This window comes from Micrasema longulum, unplaced genomic scaffold (genome assembly GCF_059751315.1).
Source record: "Micrasema longulum isolate JH-2025_06_02 unplaced genomic scaffold, ASM5975131v1 h1tg002621l, whole genome shotgun sequence".
NCBI classification, from domain to species: Eukaryota; Metazoa; Arthropoda; class Insecta; order Trichoptera; family Brachycentridae; genus Micrasema; species Micrasema longulum.
Window position 1 is genome coordinate 24,495 of NW_028279756.1, and position 22,532 is coordinate 47,026.

The window sequence follows — 22,532 nt, forward strand, 5'->3', positions numbered from 1 at the left end:
AGTCGTAGTGACAAACCCCCGAAAGTGGATATTGCACATGTAATTGAGTTAACTATGGACAAATGGCAAAGATGGGACTCCTCTACAAAAGGTAGATGACTTATTCCTTTTACCCTAATGTGAGGACAAGGGTTGGAAACAGGCATTGGCATCTGAATCACCATGTAGTTCAAATGATTTCGGGACACAGAGAATTCAGAGGTAAACTCCATTTTGCTCTTGTAAGCAATCCAAGTTAGGCTGCGGTGTGTCAAACCAAACAGCCGAACATGTGCTGTGGCATTGTCCCTTTCTGAATGAGTAAAGAGAAGTAATTTCAGCAAAATTAGCTAGTTTTTAGTCCATTCATCAATGTAGTCTTAATCCTGGGGTAGTTTTCCAGAGTTTAGGAGGGGGTTTGCAAACAGTTTGGTATCTTCTGCAAAGAAACCCCATAAATATGTATAAATTCCATTCCAGGCAGGGAGCTGTGGGCGTGACATGTGCACGACATTTGGCCTGCCACGGGGTGTCCACTGTGGTGCTTGTGGCAGGGGCCGACGTCCAGGGTGTCCTGCGCCAGCACCTCGCCGTGTATCAGATGACGGGCAATAAGCTCACGACCAATATCCAGGACCTGCCCTCGGTGGATCTGGTTATCTCGGCTCTGTGCGAGGACAGTGAGGAACCCACAAGATACCCGCACCTGGCGGAGTGGGTGACTCAGGGCCGCGCTCCCGTACTGGCGCTCGACCCCCCCGCCGCCGCCACCCCCGGCATCGTCGCCAAGTACTCGCTGCTGCCCGGGCTGCCTCTCGCGCACTCGCCCGACAACGGCAAGCTCTACCTCTGCAACATGGCCATTCCCAAGAAGATTTTTACCGACCTCGGCATCCAGTACAGTTCTCCCTTCGGCTCCAAGTTTGTGATCGCCCTCCATCCGAACGACTCCTGATCGAACAAAAACAAACCGTCGAAGAAACCATTTTCGATCAAGATGACCACGTGTTAACTTTTAACCCTTATCTTGGCAGAATTTAAAAAATAAATACACATTTGATGTTTGAAAACGCTTCAGAACCTCAAACATTTTTTTTCTTCTTTTAAGTTTATTTTGAATTGTGATAATGCAGTAAAGAATGAAGAATGAGATAAAGCAGTTTTAATTAAAGTCTTTTTTACTTGTGTACTTATTGATGAAAAAAAAAAGATATGTGTATTATAGGATACGTTGCCAAGAAAAGGGTTAAACCTTTGGACTAATGTTTCGGATGATGATTGATATTTGTGACCTTCCAAAAATGTGTGTTATAAATATTGTGTTTTTATTGTATAAACGGCCATAATTGGAAATAGTACGTACATTCTATTGCATTTATATTCAGCGATATCGTTGAATTGTTCCGTACGTGTGCTGAAATGTTTGTAGTTGTTTCTAATACGATGTTGACATTTTAATAATTCTATCTATTTGACGGTTAAAGATATTTATAGTTAAATAGTTTTAAATTTTCGTTTCGCAATTTATCACCATGGCGTTTTATTTATATTTCAGTGATGCTGACTGTCCATTCACGATAGGGATTTATTTTTTATTTTTTTAACCAATATTATGATCGATGTCGTCCGTGTGAAACCGCGCTTGCGTGGCTTATATTTATTTATTTTATCAAATCCTGTGGTGTACCCATTCCTATTTCAAACAATTAAGCGTGTGTACAAATGCAAGAAAATAAAAAGATGACGTTTGTGTTGGCATGCTCTTGAATGCACCGTCTTTTCTTTCTGATAACCTCTTCTCCTCACACAAGATATAATGGCAGCTACAAATCACCGAGCTCTGTTTACTGAGACTTGTTATCTAAAACACTCGGGAGAGGGACCTTGATAACGCTTCCCACTGTTTACTCAACATGATAATTATCTTTTTTTAAGAGAAGCGAGCTCTGATTTTGGCAGTTATGTCATCTCGCTCATATTTGTACTGTTTATATACAGTGCGAAAGTGTCCACTGCAGAATTACCACTCTAACATTGTTGATCAATATCACTGTTTTTATCTGTGTTTCTTTAAATTCTTTTGATAAATATACTGTCTACGTTTTGGCAAAACTCCAGTAGCTTATTTGAAGTAATCAAATCAAAAGCACATTCGTTCTGTTCGCGGATCAATTTTTTTTTTCGCATATCTAATTTGCGCAGTAATAAATGTTTTAGTATTTTGTGTGCGAATTGATCGACAATGTATCGGTGAATAACTGTGAATGATATTATAATACAATCGTGTGTTTGTGCCAGTGTGCAATATATTTTTACTATGTGAAATTTTTTAGATCAAATCACTATTTTGTTTTATTTAACCATTGAGCGCTTTCGCCTAAGTAGGCATCTTCGGGACTGGTAATAATAAAATTTAACCGAGGAATTTTATTTATATTTTTATCAAAATCATCAACTACTGAGATTTATCAAGAAATGTCTACCAAAAACATTAATTAGTTGCTCATGTTGTTTCATTATCTCTAATGTCACGTAGCGCAATGTTTTAGCACTGATCAGAGACAACACTCAATCACTTGTGCTAATCAGTTTTAATTCCAAATCATCATAATATGCATTTGTCATAGTAAGCGCACATAGTTTCTCTCGTAAAAATTAAAAACACGTTAATAGACAAACCACACCAATTTCACAAAAATGCAGTACATATCTATTTATCTTTATATCTAATCTGTAATCATGTACCGAATTTAAATGGAAAAATACACCGTCATTAAATTTACTTAATAAATATTTGCTAACAATCTTATTGATCGCACTCTATTTATTTTATGTATTTTTTAATTTTTTATGTTTATTTATTTAAACACTTTATACACACATATGCATAAGGGCGGGCATATTGCCTTAAGGCAATTTCTTCCTGCCTGCCAAAACCATTCAATTTGAGAAAACCAGTGATATATATTTGAACATATTGTAGGTATTTTATAATATTTTCATTATAAAATAATGACAATATAATTTTTTTTTTATGAAATAAAAATTGACTAAATATAATATAAAAAAAGGAAAAACTCGAATATTCAGGAAGTGACATATCATACCTGATTTAAATGTAAATAAAGAATGTCTCTGACAGTAGTGGGTAGATTATTCCATAATCGAGCAGCTACTGCTGTAGCCAAATACTTAGTATTTTTTCAAATATATTTTTATTTGTTAATTCACTATTAAACTTTATTTAAAATATGAATTACTTTAAGCCAAAAAGTCGCATTTTGATGATTTTCTCAGAATGTGCTTCGAGTCACAAGGCCCATATTTGATGTGCAACGACGATATACTGCTATAAATAAAAGTTAGTAAGCTACATGAATATAAAAATAGTTATAGATCAGTGTTGCTAGTGAAGTAAAAAGTGTATGATTTAAGCTTTAAATGCACTCAGTTCCTAACTAAGTTGGTGTTAAAAGTGTGGATCTGGATATCCTAATGGTAAAACAAAATGCCTTCGGCTCTGCAGCACATTGCGGCCTTTGCGCCCATCGCCTCTCCTGCCCAGAGAGCAATGGACAGCCAGCGACCTCGGTCACACTCCTGGGTAGCCAGGAGACGACCATCGGGCATGCCTGTAATAGACGAACCCAGGAGGTCACTTCATATTCCGGTAATTTGCAAAACATATTTTTTTATAAGGGAGTTACAAAGTAAACACTTGTAGGGTTTATGTTGCTGAGGGTTGGTGGAGCTCCTACCCCAGTTAGAGATTAACAGAAGAGACGATTTTGTAATTTAAATGCAGATTTATTATATGGTGAATAAGATACAGCACTTGGTTGAGTAGTTTGAGCGTAGCGGCGATGATGGGTTGAAGAGACTGCACTTGAACCACATGCTGGAACTGTGTGACTGCATTGAACTACACTGACTGAACTGAACAGGCTGAACTTTACTGGTCTGGGCGTTGACTGCGCCCTGTGGTCTCTTTATAGGCCACGTTCCTTTGTTCTTCATAGCTCCATGGTAGGACGATGTTTATGTACTGCAGGACATTGATCTTGTGTTTTGCAAAATGTAAAGAATTTAATTCACTAGAAAACGCTGACATACTTCATCGGTCGTCGCCTTATAATTTCAGATGAAATTATTTAGCACGTGTGTGTCATCGATCATGGACTATGAACCCCACATATTGAAGTATTTTTTTAGTATTAAACCAAGAAATAAATATCCTTTTGAAATTAATATAAACCTTGTACATTATAAACAAGGTACAAAATACAACAACAAAAAAACTCTGTTCTGGTAAAAAACGGGGCCGCCAAAGGATATAATATAAATATATTATTCATAAAAATAAAATATAAGGTGTTGACACAAGTTGTGTCCGTTTTTTTCCAAATTGAAAAATATGCACTAAATGTAAAACAAAATGGTAAAGGCGTATATTATAATTCTAGGTTATACGATTACGCCAATTGAAAGAAAATTTTCTGCTGTCAGACATTATGTTCCCTTTTTAAGTTAAATTGATTATTTTATTTTATCACTAGCCAACCAAGAATGTCAAGTAGACGAAAGTGAGCTTTTTCGACATCTTCTGTTCGCTTTCAATCGACGGATTAAAGCTGCCGTTTACCCCCAAAAATTCCCTTCTGTTCTCAACACACATAGAATTCCGGAAATAAAGATTCACTTGCGAAATACAAATTGAATGTTGTACATAACCATAATTCCCTAGCCCACACAAAATTATGTAAGGGGAACTGTATTGGTACACCAATTAAAATATAATATATTGACAATGTTGTGAGTTTGTTCAAATTTTTGTAGACAAGAACCGGATTCAACCCCCGAGGGAGCTGTTACTATTAACATATTACAACAGAGATGAAGAAAATTTTAGAGAATTGTCAATACATTATGTTTTAATTAGTGTACTAATACAGTTCCCATTACATTGTAGGTTAGGGAAATATGACCATGTACAACATTCAATTTGTATTTCGTAAGTTAATTTTTATTTTCGGAATTCTATGAGTGTTGAGAACACAAACAAATTTTTATTGCATAATATTTAGGAACTAAACTGATTTTATTATTTTTTTCGACCTTTTAAAGTATTTATTTTTATTATATTTCCCGCTTATTTTGTATAGAGCTGCCAGTGGAGAAAAAATGTATAAATGTATTTGCTGCAAGTGAATAATATGGTGCTTTAAAACATGCGACTGACATAAAAATATATTTTGTTGTTTTTTTATAAATGTGAAATTATCAATGTAAATAGGTTTGATGTCATTTAAATCAGAATAATAGAAATTAATTTTGCAAGGCTGATGGACCTACCCGTGTATTAATTGTACAATGTTCAATAATTTGTCGCTAGAGTAGAGTATGTGTCATTCTCATGACATTTGACAGCAGTGGTATTAATGCTCGTAAAAGGCTCATTTGTCAAATTCTTTGATCATTTTTCACTACAATGGCCTCAATCAGTGTTTAAGTGTGTTTCGTGTTGTTATCATAAACTGTTATGATTAAATAGTGCATTTGTAACACGTCCATGTTCAGGCGAGAAGTTGTTCTTTGGCCGAACCATTCCCAAAAATTGTCACGCGTATGCCTCAAATGGAATATTTTTGTTCGGAAGGCTGTTGACTATTAATTACGTAAAATAACGTTTGGGCAATGGCCCAAATTACAGAGTATGGCTACGTCCCTTTTCCAGACGAAACAGAAATAGTAAGTAATGTATAACAGGTTTATGTCTAACTGTAATTCAACATTGTCAATCCATCGATACAAAATACAAATATTTCCGCAGCAAATGTCGCATCTTACTTGAAGAATCTTAGAATGTTTCTTTTCAATGTGTTATTTCTTGGCGCTTATAGTCTCAATTTAATACCACAAAACATTATAAACAAGTTAATAAACACCGAGTCTTCATACAAATAATGTACTTATAATCTTCGAAAAAACTTTGGTAGCTTTTGTTTTTTTCCCGATAAGTTTTCCATATTAGGATATTGTGATAAAAAACATGAATGTTTTTATTGCATGGTATTATTTTAATTAGTTACATCCTTTTATAATATTATGTATAACTATCTGCTTCAATGTTTGTGATTTTTAATTATTTCAAGGTAACATGCAGGTAGTATTTTCAAACATGATTACTTTAATGCATTCATGTACTCAATATTATTTTATTTATTTATTTATACTTTAACATTGTTTGTATTCTTTTTTTATACAGAATAATGTTCCTTCACCTCATAATGTCCCGTGCCGAGGGAAACATTTTACAAAATGCAAAATATGCCTTAAATTAGCTTTTTAACAAAGTTAACATAATAATATCAACATATATTATTTATGTTTAAGTAACATGTATTCTTGGCACATATATATACTTTATATTTGTGTAATAATGATTTTTAATTTCTTACATTTGATTAGCTAGGCATTTATCATTAAGTAGTTTTAGTTTTTCTTTTTTATGTTATTGTTTTATTAGTATAGGACTACTTACGCTCTAAAGATAGAACATCTCCATCTTAGAACAGGCTGTGCCATGTTAGATGGAGACTATCATAAACAGAGAACACTCCGTTTTCATTTTACGTTAATTGGTTTTATATAGATTCCCTGTTATTATGTATGTATATATATTTTTTTGCAATAAATTTATAAATAAATAAATAAACAAAAAAAACTAATTATCATTAACATAATAAACAAAAATAAACTATAATAATCATAAAAAACATAACCAATTTATTTAGACCAATAGAACAAATTTCATAAACAGTACACACATTTTACCTATTTGGCTTGATACACTCATCGATCCATGTTGTTTATGTCTGAATAAAAACACTATTCAATGTTTTATTGATTTTTAACAACAAAAAAAATAACAAAACCATTTTAATTAATTTGTTTTACGAGTACTTGGCATTAATCAACTAGTTTTTGTTTGAAACTCGTTTGTATGTAGCCGAAACAAGTGCGAATATAGTTTTGTATAGGATACTGACAAATTTTTTGACCTTGCAAAACAAAGGCACCACATGCTAAGCACCGAGTATCAATACTATACAATAATATAAATGGCAAAAGCGGCCATCTTATTTTTCTTTTCTTGTACTGAAAACAATATTTGGAAGTCTTACCATCAAGTTTGTAAGTAGTACAATTTGGCGTAAATATTATAAATACATTTCACTACAAGAAATATTTTTACATTAAATATTGAGTGTTAACATATTGTCAGCCTCGTTGCGTAGCGGTCGGCGCGTTAAATTACCATGCAAGAGGTCTCGGGTTCGATTCCCGACATGGTTGGCATGAAATATTTATTTAAAAGTCGAAGTAAGACTGATCATCTTACCTGTCTCCTTTATTGCTTTCGCTTGATGAGGTAAAATTCTTCAATAATTACAGTTTGAGCAGGTATGAGTGTTGGCAAAAGTTGGTTTGCAACCAGTTGTCTCTGGGTAAGTCTGCTGCTTTTGGGTGTGCTGCCGGTGACTGGCCCTAAGTGTCACCCGGGGGCGTTCTGGTGCTCCAGAGAGTAGTAACTAACATTTCCTATCACTGTCGACATAAAGGGGTTTGAAAAGGGTGAAGGATTTATTTATTTTATTTATACTTCCCCTTGTCCTTACCTTGTAGACGATGAGGGGGGGTTTTAGAGCGACAGTGAAAGGGACATTGAAAGTTGTAAATGTAAATACGATAACATATTTATCTATTTGTGTTTTGAAGGAATTGATAATATTTTTTAAAAGTCAGCATTCGTAGGCATTGTGAAAATAATTGATGAACTGATGAACATCAAGATAATTATTGTAATAATTTTATGAGTGCTTTGAAAAAAAAAAAAATCGTAATAAAAATATGTGGTTTCAATACCCCATATTAAAATGACTTACTTATTTTAAGAAAAGAAGCACAGAAGCCATATATTAGATAAATAAAGTTTTGAGTATGCTCAAATGTTTGCAGACTGGCTGGATTTCCTCCCTAGGGAGTTATTTAGATCTAAATTTGTTGCAACAGAGAGGACAAACATTTTTGAGAAGGGAATTTGGAAGTCTAGGAATTTACAGGGCTTATGACCTGTCATTGGCTGGTTTAAGTAGCCACTTTACATACTGTGTAACATTCACCATTCTGCCCATGTTTAAACATCCACATTTCCTCAACTCTTTCATCTTTTGACTTTCGTGAAGTAAAAGAGCTGAAACCTTTATCATGTGGGTGAGATTCCTCCGGATGAACCAATTCACCTACTAACAGTTGAGGAATTGTGAATGTTTAAACATAGGCAGAATAGTGAATGTTACACAGTGTGTAAAGTGGCTACTTAAACCAGCCTATGACAGGTTATAAGCCCTGTAAATGCTTAAATTTCCATATTCCCTTCTCAAAAATGTTTTCCATCTCTGTTGCAACAAAACAAAAACAAAAAAAAAACAGGTGTTAACATATGTTGTGTCCATTTTTTTCCAAAAAAGAAAACAAGAGGACACAGAAAAAAAATTGCAATAAATTAGTAAATAATTCACAGCATCTTCATCGCACACTACGCAAATATAGCAAGCAGATTTGGCAGCTTTACTTCCTTGATTGAACGCAAACAAAAAGAGGTTGAGGTACTTAAAAAAAATCTGATCAAATTTTACATGGAGAACTGTATTTTTTATCCACCCGGACACTGACCAATCATCATAATTATTTCATTTCTGCACCTAATGAGTATAAGGCACTACATTAGTACACCATTCGGTGCGCATCTTGATAATTTTTATTACATGGAGGTAATATGGTCAGCCTTACGCTTCATGTCCAGGGACTTTGAAATATTCTAGTGTAAAAGCATCTTTATAAATAAATGCTCCACCGAGCAATTTTCCCTTTAATTATGATTTATTAAAAATTTTAATGGTGGCACTTTTTTTCTTAAAAGCCTATTAAAAATATGAGAGAGAAATAAGTCAGTTTTGAAGTCGAATTAAATTCCGACATAACTGTCACTTTAATAAAATGAACGCCTAGATGTGAAAATAAAGTCGCTTGGTTCTGTCCTTTTAACAAATAAGAGTATCTAGGCGTTAGAAAGTTACCACTCTAAAAAAATAATTTAGTTATTATATTTTTTCCATCTGTTGTACTATCTTTCCGAGTGTATGTATCGAGATGTTAAAGGAGCCGGCTTTGTAGTCGATCGGTAGATACATACAGACGATCGTTAAGTGTACCGTCTAGGTGATTTCCAAAAGTCAAACAAAATTCATGTTCAAGCGAGCATTTTTTGCTTGAATTGAGATTTATTGGAGTTTATAATCGCTTGGAAGTGAGCACTTTTTATTACAGAAGCCTATTTAAAATATAAATGAGAACTATTTTAAATATTAATGACGTAAGGAACGTGGACTAATTATTTGCGGTCATTCCATTAGCTTGTTTGGATCATATGATGTGGATATGACAAGCAGGTAGAACATACCGAGGTAAGATACAGATAGTGCAGACGTTAAGTATACCGTCTCGATATATACAGATGAAGATAGCGTTCATAATCGAGGCACTGGAAGGTTATTTCAATGCGAAGGATGTATTTGTTTCTTATTTTTCTTTATTACAGTTTTAGCACCAACTTCAACTTTAGTTATATTTAATCGCAGTAAGTTTGATATATCCAATTTATTTTGGTATTCAGTCTTAATGTTGACCATAGCCCAAAATTCGTTACAGCTCACGACATGTGTTTCGTTCGCCGCGCTGTCGCTGACTGAGCTGTCGTCGACTGAGATGTCGGTACAGCTGGCGCTTGCTGTCATGTGCTGCCATCTATAGTGCATTGGCAATTCAAATTATTATTGTTTTATCACAATATTTTCCATAACTTAAGTTTATTTAAATTTTTAGGAATTATAAATAGCTGAATGAAATGTCAAATTTATCACTTCCTATTTTTTTTAATTCATGTATACAGTGGCGAAGGCCCACTCAATATTTGCTCGACTCATAGTTTGGGAAACCATGCTCTAGAATATTTCATGGTCCCTGGACTTGTATCTGAAGCATAAGACTGATCATCTTACTTTCATGTAACAAAAGTCATACGCTGCGGTTGGTGTACCAATGCAGTGCTCTATGCACCATTAGATCTGAAAAGGGAATGATGATGATGATAGGAAAATACAATTTTAAGAAAATGTTAGTGATTTTCAAATTTTCAATTTCAAGTATTTACATAACCTAAACTTTGATTAATTACTGATTTGAAATAAAGGTATTTTGTAGTTTACTTAATTTATGTTTCTTTTTTATTCCAGACGGATGAAAACTCCTGTTTGCTGCGATTAAAGGTTGTCGCTGGTCATGCTTTGGCCAAAAAAGATATATTCGGTGCAAGGTAACACAATATATTTTGTAATTAATTTATTTAAGTTGGAGCATATGGTATCCACAAAGAGCCGTTATGCATCTCTATCGGCTGCCAACTCCTTTGCGTCCTCCCAAGTCAGGTTCTCGTCCCGAAGTTCTGACATAAACTGCCGACGAACAGTCAGCAGTGGACGTCCAGGACGTCGAGAACCTGATGCCTTGTAAAGTAGGCAAAAAAAAGTGATTAAGGCTCTCAGGAGGCATCCGCAGTATGTGGCCTGGCCAACCGTATCGCCTCCGCTTGACGACAGTTGTCACCGAAGTTTGCTGCGTCCGTTCTCTTATTACTTTATTCCTCACAAAGTCAAATTTTAAAATATAATTAATGTTAATTTTAAATATTAATATAAAATTGTATATTTCTATTACTATTTTTCTATAATATGTCCAAATATAGTATATACAATTGCTAGATTTAACCCTCGAGGGATCTTTATCTGCTGATTTTACCGCCAATTTTGTTAGGCGCTTTACAATTCTATACTTTTTTTAGATGTTATTATTTTATTTTTCTTTCTCTTCTTAATTCATTTTTATTTTTTGGTCCTTTTTTGTGTAAAATGCATTTCTGTCTTCATATTTAAAAATGCACTTCTTTTCTTTCCACTTTTATACTAATATGTAAAGATGATATTTTTAATATTTTTCTTTTTTTTCAAAAAATCATTTATATATTTTTTTTCTACTTCGGTGTTAAATACATGTCTGTCTTTATTTGTATATATGTATGTAAAAACATGTAAAAGCTTAAAAGGCGTTTAAATAAATAAATAAAAAATACTTAATCTTACATTCTAACTGAGCTAACACTCGGTGGCGGCTGAAGGGGTAAAAATGGAGGGGTCATTTTTTTTACTAAATAGCTACATGCATATTTCACACTAAAATTTTTATATTGCCTCACATGTAATTATTTTAATTTTTTTGTTCATTATTATTATGGCTTAACACGAGCACAGCCTAAAAAGCCGTAATATGTTAGTGAATATGTATACAAATGTAATTTAAATTAAGATATAAATAAATAATATGTAATTAAAAAACAAAGCCTTAAAAAGAGTTTTTTTTTAAAACCGATACACAGATTCGATGTTAAATGAATTAAAAGTACTAACATATTAGTGAAGAATTATAATAAATAACAATTATTTTATTTATTTCCCATATTTAAAACTACCATAAAACATTATCGATTGTCAAATATAATGGTAAGCTGTGCATAATCACTTATATAAACGATTAGCCCCTGCTTCACCAGTAATGTCTTAATAATTTTATACTTATGTGCTTTGGAATGCAAATCGTTTTTCTTTTGTTGTTTGAGTGTGTATTGTATTGGGCGAATTCTTCTGTTTTCTGTATGTGCAGGATTTTTTTGTCATTTATTTTGATGGTATTACTACATTCCTCTTTTGCAAAGCGGGATCTGGGCCTCAATTATGAACGCTATCTTCATCTGTACATATCGAGACGGTATATTTAATTTCTGGACTATCTGTATCTTCCTCGATATGTTCTACCTACTTGTCATCTCGACATCATATGATTGAAACGAACCAATGAATGACCGCAAAAATTAGTCCGCGTTCCTTACTTCATTAACATTTAAAATAGTTCTCATTTATATTTTAAATAGGCTTCTGTGATAGAAAGTGCCCACTTCAAAGCAATTGTAAACTCCAATAAATTGCTCGCTTGAACATGATTTTAAAAAGACTTGACATTTGCCAAGACGATATGCCTAACGATTGTCTGTATTTATCTACCAAGCGACTACAAAGCCGGCTCCTTTAACGTCTCGATACGTACACTCCGGAAGATAGTAAAGCAGACGGAAAAAATATAATAACTAGTTATTTTTTTGTAGTGGCAACTTTCTTACGCCTAGAAACTCTTATATGTTAATAGGGCAGAATCTAGCGACATTATTTTTTGCATCTAGCCACTCGTTTCGGAAACTGACAGTCATTTCAGAATTTAATTCGACTTTAAAATGTACTTTTTTCTCTTATATTTTGAATAGGCTTTTAAGAAAAAAATGTTGCAACCTCAAAACTATAAAAAAAGGAAGTAAATCTTAACTAAAGGAAAAATTGCTCGGTGGAGCAAAATTTTTGTCACTTAATGCGTAGATAAACGTATCGAGGGGTTCTAGACCCGTCGGTATAAACCGATGTACTTACATCAAAACTTGATGGTGGGGGGATCGGTAGTGTATCTTAGTAGTCGGTCGGGAGACTTTTAATCTTCAACTATGACGTCATACTGAAGCTATGTCATTTCAGTGCGTAGATATGTGTACCGTGACGTATGCTTCCCCTTGTTTCATATCAATGTACCTACTCAATACTTGAAGGTAGGGGATCGGTAGTGTATCTTAGTAATCACTAGAGAGAATTTATCTTCAACTAGAATATGGTGATTGTAAAAACCAAACCAAAATTTGGAACGCTTTTGTTCTATTCAATAGAGCTAAAGGGCTTCTCTAGTGAATTATTACTCTGAGCATACAACTAACCAAAGTATCAAAGAATATCATTTTGAACTTATCAAGTTATGACAGTGCCAAAAAAAAATGCTCTCACGCAAAGCTGAAGAAAATTACATGCATCGTTGTTCTATACATTAAACACATTTGAGAATGTTAATGTGCAGTTTTATATTACACCTGCATACGTGTAATCTGCCGTCCTTATGAAGATTGCAGTATCTAGCATTTTTGACGACATTTCGTTAAATGCAGATTTGGAATCACGAAGAAAAGATCTTTATTTTAGTCCTGCTCACGTATCAATATTCCTTCAGGAACCATGAAATCCAGGAAGTAAAACTGCAGTAGCTAGATTTTCAGTTTATATTTATCTTTTATTTAGATATATTTGAGTTTAATTTATCTTTTTAATTCAAAATTTAATATGAAAACCAAATTAATCTCCAAGGTTTTTCCTTTCTTTTGATACATGGCATTATAGAATTAAGAATAGTCCAGAAACCGCATACGCGCATCAAACAGAAGGCGACTAAACTACTCTTAAAGTTGTTTAACGTTTTGATCCATTAGTTTCATTGTAGACGTCGCTCACTACACAACTCCCGATTTTAATTCAAATATGCCGTGTTGTGTTGTTTTAAAGTGTAGAAATACTGCTTGGATCTTAAAGAAACAGGATGGGATCACATTTCATATGCATGTGTAAGTAGCAAATGCATTACTTAAAAATAGAATTATTTTTCCATCTGTCAGATTGTCAAAGAAAACAAAATGGACATTTTGTTAGTGTTGCCAGGGTAGTCTAATTTCTTACGCTACATCGCTCATCCAATTAGGAAACTAGTGAAAATTAGACTTCTCGGATCAAACAACGCCGTGGTGGACATTTGACCGATATTATCTTAAACATAAAATATTACTTAACATGAAATAAAAATATCTGTTTAATGTAAAATAAAATTTGTTTTATTTTTCAAGTTCAAAGTTCATTAATTAAGTTACTCTTATTAAATAACCCTTTACTTATCTACTCTGTTGTGTCAATCAATGTTTCCGCATGTACAATAAAATTTTAGAGAAATTAACAAATTGCTTTTTTTTAAAAACATAATTATCTTATGATTATATTTTACGCGATCTGACAACATTACGTGGCGACTTAATGTATGCGCGCGGCGAAAGTGGGGGATTTTTCGGAAACAGTCTGATGTATTCAAATATGATTCTACGCTCCTTCTGGACTATTTTAAATTCTATGCATGGCATATAGTGATGACATGCATAGTATTGAAACAAAATTATTTTCTTTTACCGTGTTTTTCTTAGAAACATGTCTAACTGAGATAGTGCACGCTTCATACGGAGGGCTGTAATGTAAAACTACACTTTGGCAATACAATTTGTATCTTCTAAGAAATTGTTTGTATTGAAAGACTACGTATTATGAGCGGATATTAATTTGATAGCTTTATGATGTTAATATTGAATTTATAAAATGTGAAATCCTTCAATGACGCATCTTTGGAAAAGTTAAAAAAGCGACATACAAATATATTTAATAAAAAATATGTATATAGCAATAATAAACAATTAAATCAGGTTTTGATTCAACGGTTTATACTAGTGATAATGATGAGATGCCTGTCAGCTAGTTCATCTGGAATGCATAGTTCCCTTAGATATTCCGGAGCAGAGTTGTGCAGTGACTTATACATAAGCCAACAGAGTTTGTATTCGACCCTCTGTGGAAAACGTAGCCAGTGTAGTTCCCGAAGTAGTGGAGTGATATGACTGAACTTAGAGATTCCGAAATTAAGTCTCACTGCGGCATTCAATACAGATTGTAGGCGAGTCATTTTGTTCATTGGTAGACCTGCATAGATACCATTACAATAATCGACTCTAGACACTACAAACGCATTTATTAATTGACAGGCGGCATAATATAAATAAAAATACCGAATGTACACTCCGAAGCCATCCACGCACACACATGAACGCACATATTAAATATACACCAACATATACATTACATGCGGCACATATACATAGCATAAACCACTCAAGATGCACATTCAGCAACTATCCCAAATAATCGACCCCATGAAGAAATTTTCTGTACAAATGCAACGTGCAGTTAAAAATGTCTACATCAATACTGAGTCCATTATAATTTCTACAGGTACGTCTAATGAATGAATTCGAGGTATAATTGTTTTTACAAATTGGTACATAAAAAAGGGATTTTTTGTTCAGTTTCAGTGCTGCAAAACAGCGTTTATTTTATAATTAAAAAATACATATAATAATTTGTTACCCACTTAAGACTTTTCGGTGGGACACATTTTTTTTTTATGACAGGTTTATATTACATTTATTTTATTTATATTTTACAGATTTATTTATAAACAGGCACTATAAAGTATCTAGAAGATATTTCTTCAGTTCTTTTTTTTTCATTTGAAGATTTTTCATGTTAATGATGGTTTGTGGGAGATCATTGAACAATCTTGGAACAACGCAATTTAATGTTCGCTCTCCGAAGTAATTTGTAATTCGGGGAACAGACAGGGAGCCCTTAGTTTTCAATCTAGTGTTGTAAGTGTCGGAATTTAATCTGGTATAGCGAAGAGGACAACGGAAACCAATATTTTGTAACTAATTCTACGCTTCTTCTGGCTTATTCTTAATTCTATGGATGAAATATTACAATTTTGTTTTTCTAAAATAGTCTCTCTTATTTATTTATATTTTTTTAAGGAGTTGCATAGTATTTACAAAAAAATCTCAGGTAGTTTTAAAATTTTATTTGTACTATTTTAGTTTACTCAGCACATTGTAATTTATTATGTCAACAGTAAATTTTGCAGTAGGTTCTAGAATGTAAAAAATTATGTGTGGGAAGATGAATGAATCATGAATGAATGCTGACATTTCTGTTGGCTTACAATCATAGTCATATTCCATTTCAGGCATTTATAATCACATTAGGTATGCTATTTTATGTTGTGAGTATAAATTAAGATTTTTTGTTTTAGATAAAAATTAACAGCAATCAACATGTTCTCCTGGTGAGAAAAACTCTCAAATTAAATTTAGCGTTCAGTTCAGTATTACTATTATCAATAAAATGCTATGTAGATTAAGAAACCGTGTAATTGAAAAATCTCATTGCAAAGGTTCATTAACACATCTGCAGACACTTTTTTCTTATAGGATCCACTCGTGGACACATAACATTCTTATTTTTTGGAGTTTACTTCCGATCGGACCGTAGTTAGTGGTTTGAAGTCAATCTCATTTGACTGACGTTTTGGGACACTTTTGTTACTGACTGTTTTTCATAGGGACAACATGATGTCTTTTGGACTGATTTCCTAAACGAGAGACAAGATTTTAACGGCTATAGCCGACACAACCGCGATCATGTTTATAGTAATAACTTATTAATGTCATTAAGTAGACTCCTCCTCCCCGACATTTTTATTTGAAATAAAATTACTACTTATACAGGGTGTTCTTTACACCCTGTCACACTCGAAACCACGATGATCAGTATGGGCGAGAAGACATATTAGCATATTTAAAAAAATATTTAGAACAAAGAAAATTTGTAAAAATAAAATATTAAATAAACCAAATGGTTGCTTACTTCTGCAGGGGAGAAGCGAGGGTAAGCGAGGGCCGCGCGGCTAACGGTGTGTCAGACTCCCCCCTCCTCCCTCCTCGTTTCTCCCCTGCAGAAGTTGGCAACCATTTGTTTTTTTAAATATTTAATTTTTTTAAATTTCATTCATTCTAAAAAAATATTTTAATGTGCCAATATGTCTTCTTGCTTATACTGATCATCGTGGTTTCAGATGTGACAGGGCTTAAAGAACACCCTGCATTATCCACTTTATACAGTTGGGATGTTTTTAAATTATTAGGATAAATGGAAATTATATAAATAAAGAAGTATTTATTTTTAATATTTAAAGCATTAACTTTGTGGTCAAACATTTTACTAAATGTTATTAAATATTTGTATATAACTACTTACCGAATTTTCTATGTCTACCAGTTTCGAGACATACGCATGTTGGTTTAATTGGTGTCCTGACGAAGAGACGGGTATGTCTCGAAACCGGTAGACATAGAAAAGTCGGTAAGTGGTTATGTACAAATATTTAATAACATTTAGTAATTATATATTTATTATTAAGACATACATACATACATACATACATACATTTATATATATATTGATGAGAAAAGAAACAAGAAGAAACAGTTAACAAATTGATAAAAAAAAAAAATACATTTGCAATTCACAATTTGTCGCCCTACTAGACATTATCTGTTCTAAGGCAAATGAATTGTGGTTTTACTGGTCTGCATTGGAACATTGTATAAAAAGTACTTGCAGTTAATGTTTTTAATTTATTTTTAATAGTACTCGTATATATATATCTTGAATATTTTTGCTACAACTATTTTCAATGCTGTTTCAATATCGTTTTTTATCCATGAATGACATTTCAGGAAGAGTTGTTAAGAAGGTTACAGATAATCCTCTTCTACTTATTTTATTGATCCATCACTGAGTATATAATTACCTTTGTTCGCTCTCTTGTGCGGAAAGAAAGACATTTGCGTCTGCGGTAAAGAAAGAAAGGAAATCATATTTGCTTGACAAATGTTACGAATTGCAAATGTCAAATAATGCTATTAAATTACGGTGATTATGATTGGCAAAGTAATCAATGGGAAATGGATGATGACGATGTTTAAAATGTGTTAAGGTGAAAACAATTTTTTTATTTTATTCTAGAGATGTCTTGCCAAACATAATCTTCATATTGTTATTTTGTTTGAGAATTTTTTAAAAATGCACTGCGTTTAACTTATTTTTCTCCCGAGTGTTATTAAAAACTCATTATGAGACACAGCATAATGAAAATGATTATATTGATAATTGGCTTATAATAGTTAATATAAGAACAGAATAAGCACTCAAAGCTCACTCAACTCACGTATAATTAAATAGACACGTTACTGGTTCTGAGAAAATGGCATTTGGGCATTTGTGCAAAAGTGCCTTCATTGTTTAGCAGGCTTTCATGATGATTAGACATGATACTGTATGGATGGGTTGTGTGAATTGATTTGAGGTTAAATAAGAAAGATGGATTACAATTGAAGTTATTTATTGAGTTTTACACACGAGTTACATCCCTACAATTCTGTACAGAAGGAATTTACAATAGCGAACATTCGGCGAGGAGCTGGTGGACGGGCGACACGAAATGCCAAGATAAAATGAAAATGTTCTTTCGATGCACGACACTTAATAACTTGTCCGAGCTGACGTTGCATTGGATTATGCGTTGCGGGCCAAAGCGGTGTTCGGCTCTGCCAACCTCACGGCTTGTTGGTGATGCCCTATAGAAATATGCAGTCACATCTGTAATGAAAAAATGCTCTGATGTATTGTCTCATTCTTAAATACAATCTAATAAATAGATAATTACAGTTGAACTTGGTTATAACGATCACGAAGATAGCGAGATATCAGATATAATGAGGAAACATTTTTTGACATTTTTGTTTGTAGTTTTCTCCATACATGTTCTATGGTCAATGCATAATGAAAATTACAAGTGGGTGATGTCAGATAAGTTAAAACCTAACTCTTGAATTATAAACATGACTACTTACAAGCAGAAGTGTTTCAATTTGCAAAAAAAGTGGCAATTATTTGTAAAATAGAATGTGGCGCGAAATATGTTGAAGTGTGTAAAAAGTTTTCTCTATTCTTATCAAATTGTCAACATTGTGAAAGAATACGGTATGTTTGTAAGCATTAGTTATAATTATCAATAGTGACAATATGTAATGGCAATTGGATTTAAAAAACCTTTATCTGGTATAACGAGCAAATTTGGTCGGTCCGTCTTCCTCGGAATAACCAAGTTCGACTGAAGTTATATTTTAAAGTAAATTTTTCAAAATTTTGTCGGCTCCCAACTGGTGTATATCTCTTTCTAACATGAATGATTGCATGTGTACTGTGATTCGCCATATCTTTTTTTAAAATTGCTGACGTCAATGCGATATTTGCTATATCGTCGGTGATACTCCAATACCGCGTAACTTATCATCATCATTATCATTCCCTTTCTGCACCTAATGGTGCATAAGGCACTGCATTGGTACACCAATCGCAGTGTATCTTGTTAGTTTTTGTTACATGAAGGTAAGATGATCAGTCTTACGCTTCAGGTACCCGTCCAGGGACTATGAAATATTTTTTGTGAAAACACCCTTTTAAATCAATATTTCATATCAACCATGTCGGGTATCGTTCTGAGACCTCTTGCATGGTAGGCAAAAGCGCTGACCATTACACCGCAAGGCTGACTACTGCCGCGTAACTTATACGTAATAATAAAATGAAATAAACCATCAATGGATTTTTCTGCTGGGGAACCTAAAAAGCGTTTTGTTAATATTATTACTTCGTCGTCATTACCAAAGTACTTTCGAAACGACCCAAATTTTTACCGGACACGGAGCTATGAGAAGTTACCTACATGGGTTTAAATTAAGGAATGATGACTATTGTCCATGCGATGATATTTCTTCACAGAGTATCGAACATCTGTTATTTCAGTGCCCATTCTTCAGTTTACAACGCCATTATCTTGAAGCAGAATGCAGGAAAGAATATCCTTAACAGATATCCACACTGTCGTTAAAAGTAGTTATCACGCGCCATTGTTCTTGCACTTTGCAACAATGGTGATTGGACTCATAAAGGTAATAAACCAAAATCAGTGATCGAACATCCCATTTCCAAGACAAACAAAAACGATTTTTTCCGAGTACCTTAGCCTTGTACATGACACGTAAGGCTACTAAATACAGGGGTCCAAATATATATATAAAAAAATAAAATAATAATATTACTTATGATTTTATTCAACCAAAAGTACCGCTAATGGCATCAGAAAAACTAGCATTATTGACAGTTAAACATACCTATAATTTAAAATTACCAGCTCTTAGTCTTTATCAGTGGCGGCTTTCCCTTATGTCCATTGGGTCAATGACCCCCCAACATTTGCCACCAATCAAAATAATTTACTTAAAATACATTATAAACAAAGTATATAATACAATGCAATTAGGTTTTATAATATTTAAAAAAAAAATCATTCATTCAAATATATATAAGGACCTATTAATCTTCATGTTTTTAAAGATTTTTATCTAGAATACAATTAAGCACATGCACCGTCAAATATTCATGTTATATCAAATGCGCGGGTCATTTCTGTAACTGTCCCAAAGCTAATGTCTTATATCTAGATTTTCTCATGAGAAAGAAAGAGATGAAACTTCCCGTGCGTACATGAACATCGGAACATGTGACCCAAAATTAATTCAAATGCGGGCATTGTCCCGGTAGAGATAACAATATGAAACAAGGAAGATAAGAATAAGATTGATAATAATAATAACATATTGGCATTGGTCTAGACTGGAAGAGATACGCTGATAAATGAATACTTACACTTAAAAAGGACGAATTCTTAAAGGAAAGGATTATCATAAGTTTATATTTTCTCGTCCCTTTTTACAAGATTGAAATGAGCTTTGTGAATGAATATTATTATAATATATTGTTTCTTGCACGTGTCCAATTACCTAGTGTTTGTTAGAGTCCTGTTTCGTATGCACTAAACTCATATTGCCTCGTAAAATTGAAATCCCGTACATTTTAGTAAGTTAAATGTAGTAGTAATGTTTATATGTAGAATTACAATGACGACAGTTGAGAGTGAAAGATATTTTTCAACGCCAAAGCGAATTAAGACCTTTTTATGAGCCAAGATAAAGTACACTCGCTATCTTGGGTAATTTGTATATTTGTGTAACATATTAGAAAAATCTATCTAGACATATATACAGTCGAACTCGGTTATAACGATCACGGAAATAGTGAGATCTCTGATGTAACGAGGAAACATTAGTTGACATTTTAGTTTATGGTTTTTTCCATACGAGCTACTTCTCGGACATACCGAACAAAAATATTGTCAAAAATTACACGAAAAATCTTTGATTGTTAAAAACATCATTCTCGAAATAAAAACCTAAGTGATAAAATCCAAACGGTCGGTTGTTGTCTTCGATAGTTAGATGTAGCTAGAATAGAAGTGTCTTCGATTGTTAAAAACATCATTCTCGAAATAAAAACCTAAGTGATAAAATCCAAACGGTCGGTTGTTGTCTTCGATAGTTAGATGTAGCTAGAATAGAAGTGTCTTCGATTGTTAAAAACATCATTCTCGAAATAAAAACCTAAGTGATAAAATCCAAACGGTCGGCTAACGTAAAGGATAAATACCGCCGGGCGTTGGATTATGTTTATGACAGCTATGTAAGTGTCTAAGTACCTAATTGGATTTTTCGCTGACAATATTGAAAAATAAACAAACAGTTTTGAAAATTCCAAGCTTTGTGAACTTAGTAAGTGCCGGTTCGGCACATTGCTACAATTTACAGCTGCTTTTGTAGTTTATGAATGACATGCTTGTTTAGGGGGTTTTTACAGGGTTTTTTAGATTTTTTAATATTCTATGTTTATTTCAATACACAATAAACATTACAAGTGGGTGATGTCAAATGAGTTCTAGACCAGATCAGTTAAAACTTAACCCCTGAATTATAAACATGTCTACTAACAAGAGGAAGTGTCTCTCAATTCGTGGAAAAGTGGCAATTATTCGTGAAATCGAACGTGGTACGAAAAATGCGGAATTGTACAAAGTTTTCTCTATCTTCATCCTCAGTGTCAACATTGTGAAAAAATAAGGATATTTATTTGTCTGCATTTGAAAAGAATATCACGGACACAAAAAAATTTAGAAAGTGTGATCGTACTAATGTTAATGACACATTGCTCCAATGGTTTTGTACCCGAAGAAACGCAGGATTTTCCATCAATGTACCATATTTACTTGTTTACTAAGTGACAATGTGCAATAGCGATTGTATAAAAAAAACATTTCTCTGGTATAACGAGTAACGTTTATAACGAGCAAATTCAATCGGTCCCATCTTCCTCGTAATAACCTAGTTCGACTGTATATATATTTTTGTATTTTTACAAAAAAAAAAATTATTGTGAAATACACATGTACCTATTTAGTAAAAAAATTTACCCCCCCCCCCCATTTTTAACCCCCTCAGCCACCACTGGTCCCTATAACAAATTTAGTACAGTAAATCATTTTACTAAAAAACATCACAGGTTACGTGATATTGCAATATTCCCGACGATATGTTAGACGTAGCTAGAATAGGAGTAATGGGTCTATTTGTAACCCTGGGTTGATACTCTCCGACACACTATTTCACAGTTCCTATAACATTCTGAATCAATCGATTTGTAATAATTTATTTTATTTTCAGTGACCCGTATGTTCGGGTTGACATTCATACAATAAATGGAGACATCCTGGTTGACTCAGTTTTCACAAAAACGAAGAAAAAGGTATGTTTACAATTTCTCCTCTTTAAATATTACTGTAGTCCTTAAAATATA

General features: G+C 33.3%; 1 protein-coding gene across 1 annotated transcript; it reads left to right on the forward strand.

Annotated features, from left to right (window-relative positions):
* Positions 1-1,795: 1,795 nt before the first annotated feature.
* Positions 1,796-22,481, forward strand: LOC148271856 (E3 ubiquitin-protein ligase Nedd-4-like; the record flags this gene model as incomplete). The annotated part of the gene is made up of 4 exons (XM_088240842.1): positions 1,796-2,379; positions 3,277-3,649; positions 10,335-10,414; positions 22,400-22,481. Coding segments are annotated over exons 2-4 (324 nt in total), but the record flags the coding sequence as incomplete, so codon positions are not given.
* Between the last annotated feature and the right edge of the window lie 51 nt (positions 22,482-22,532).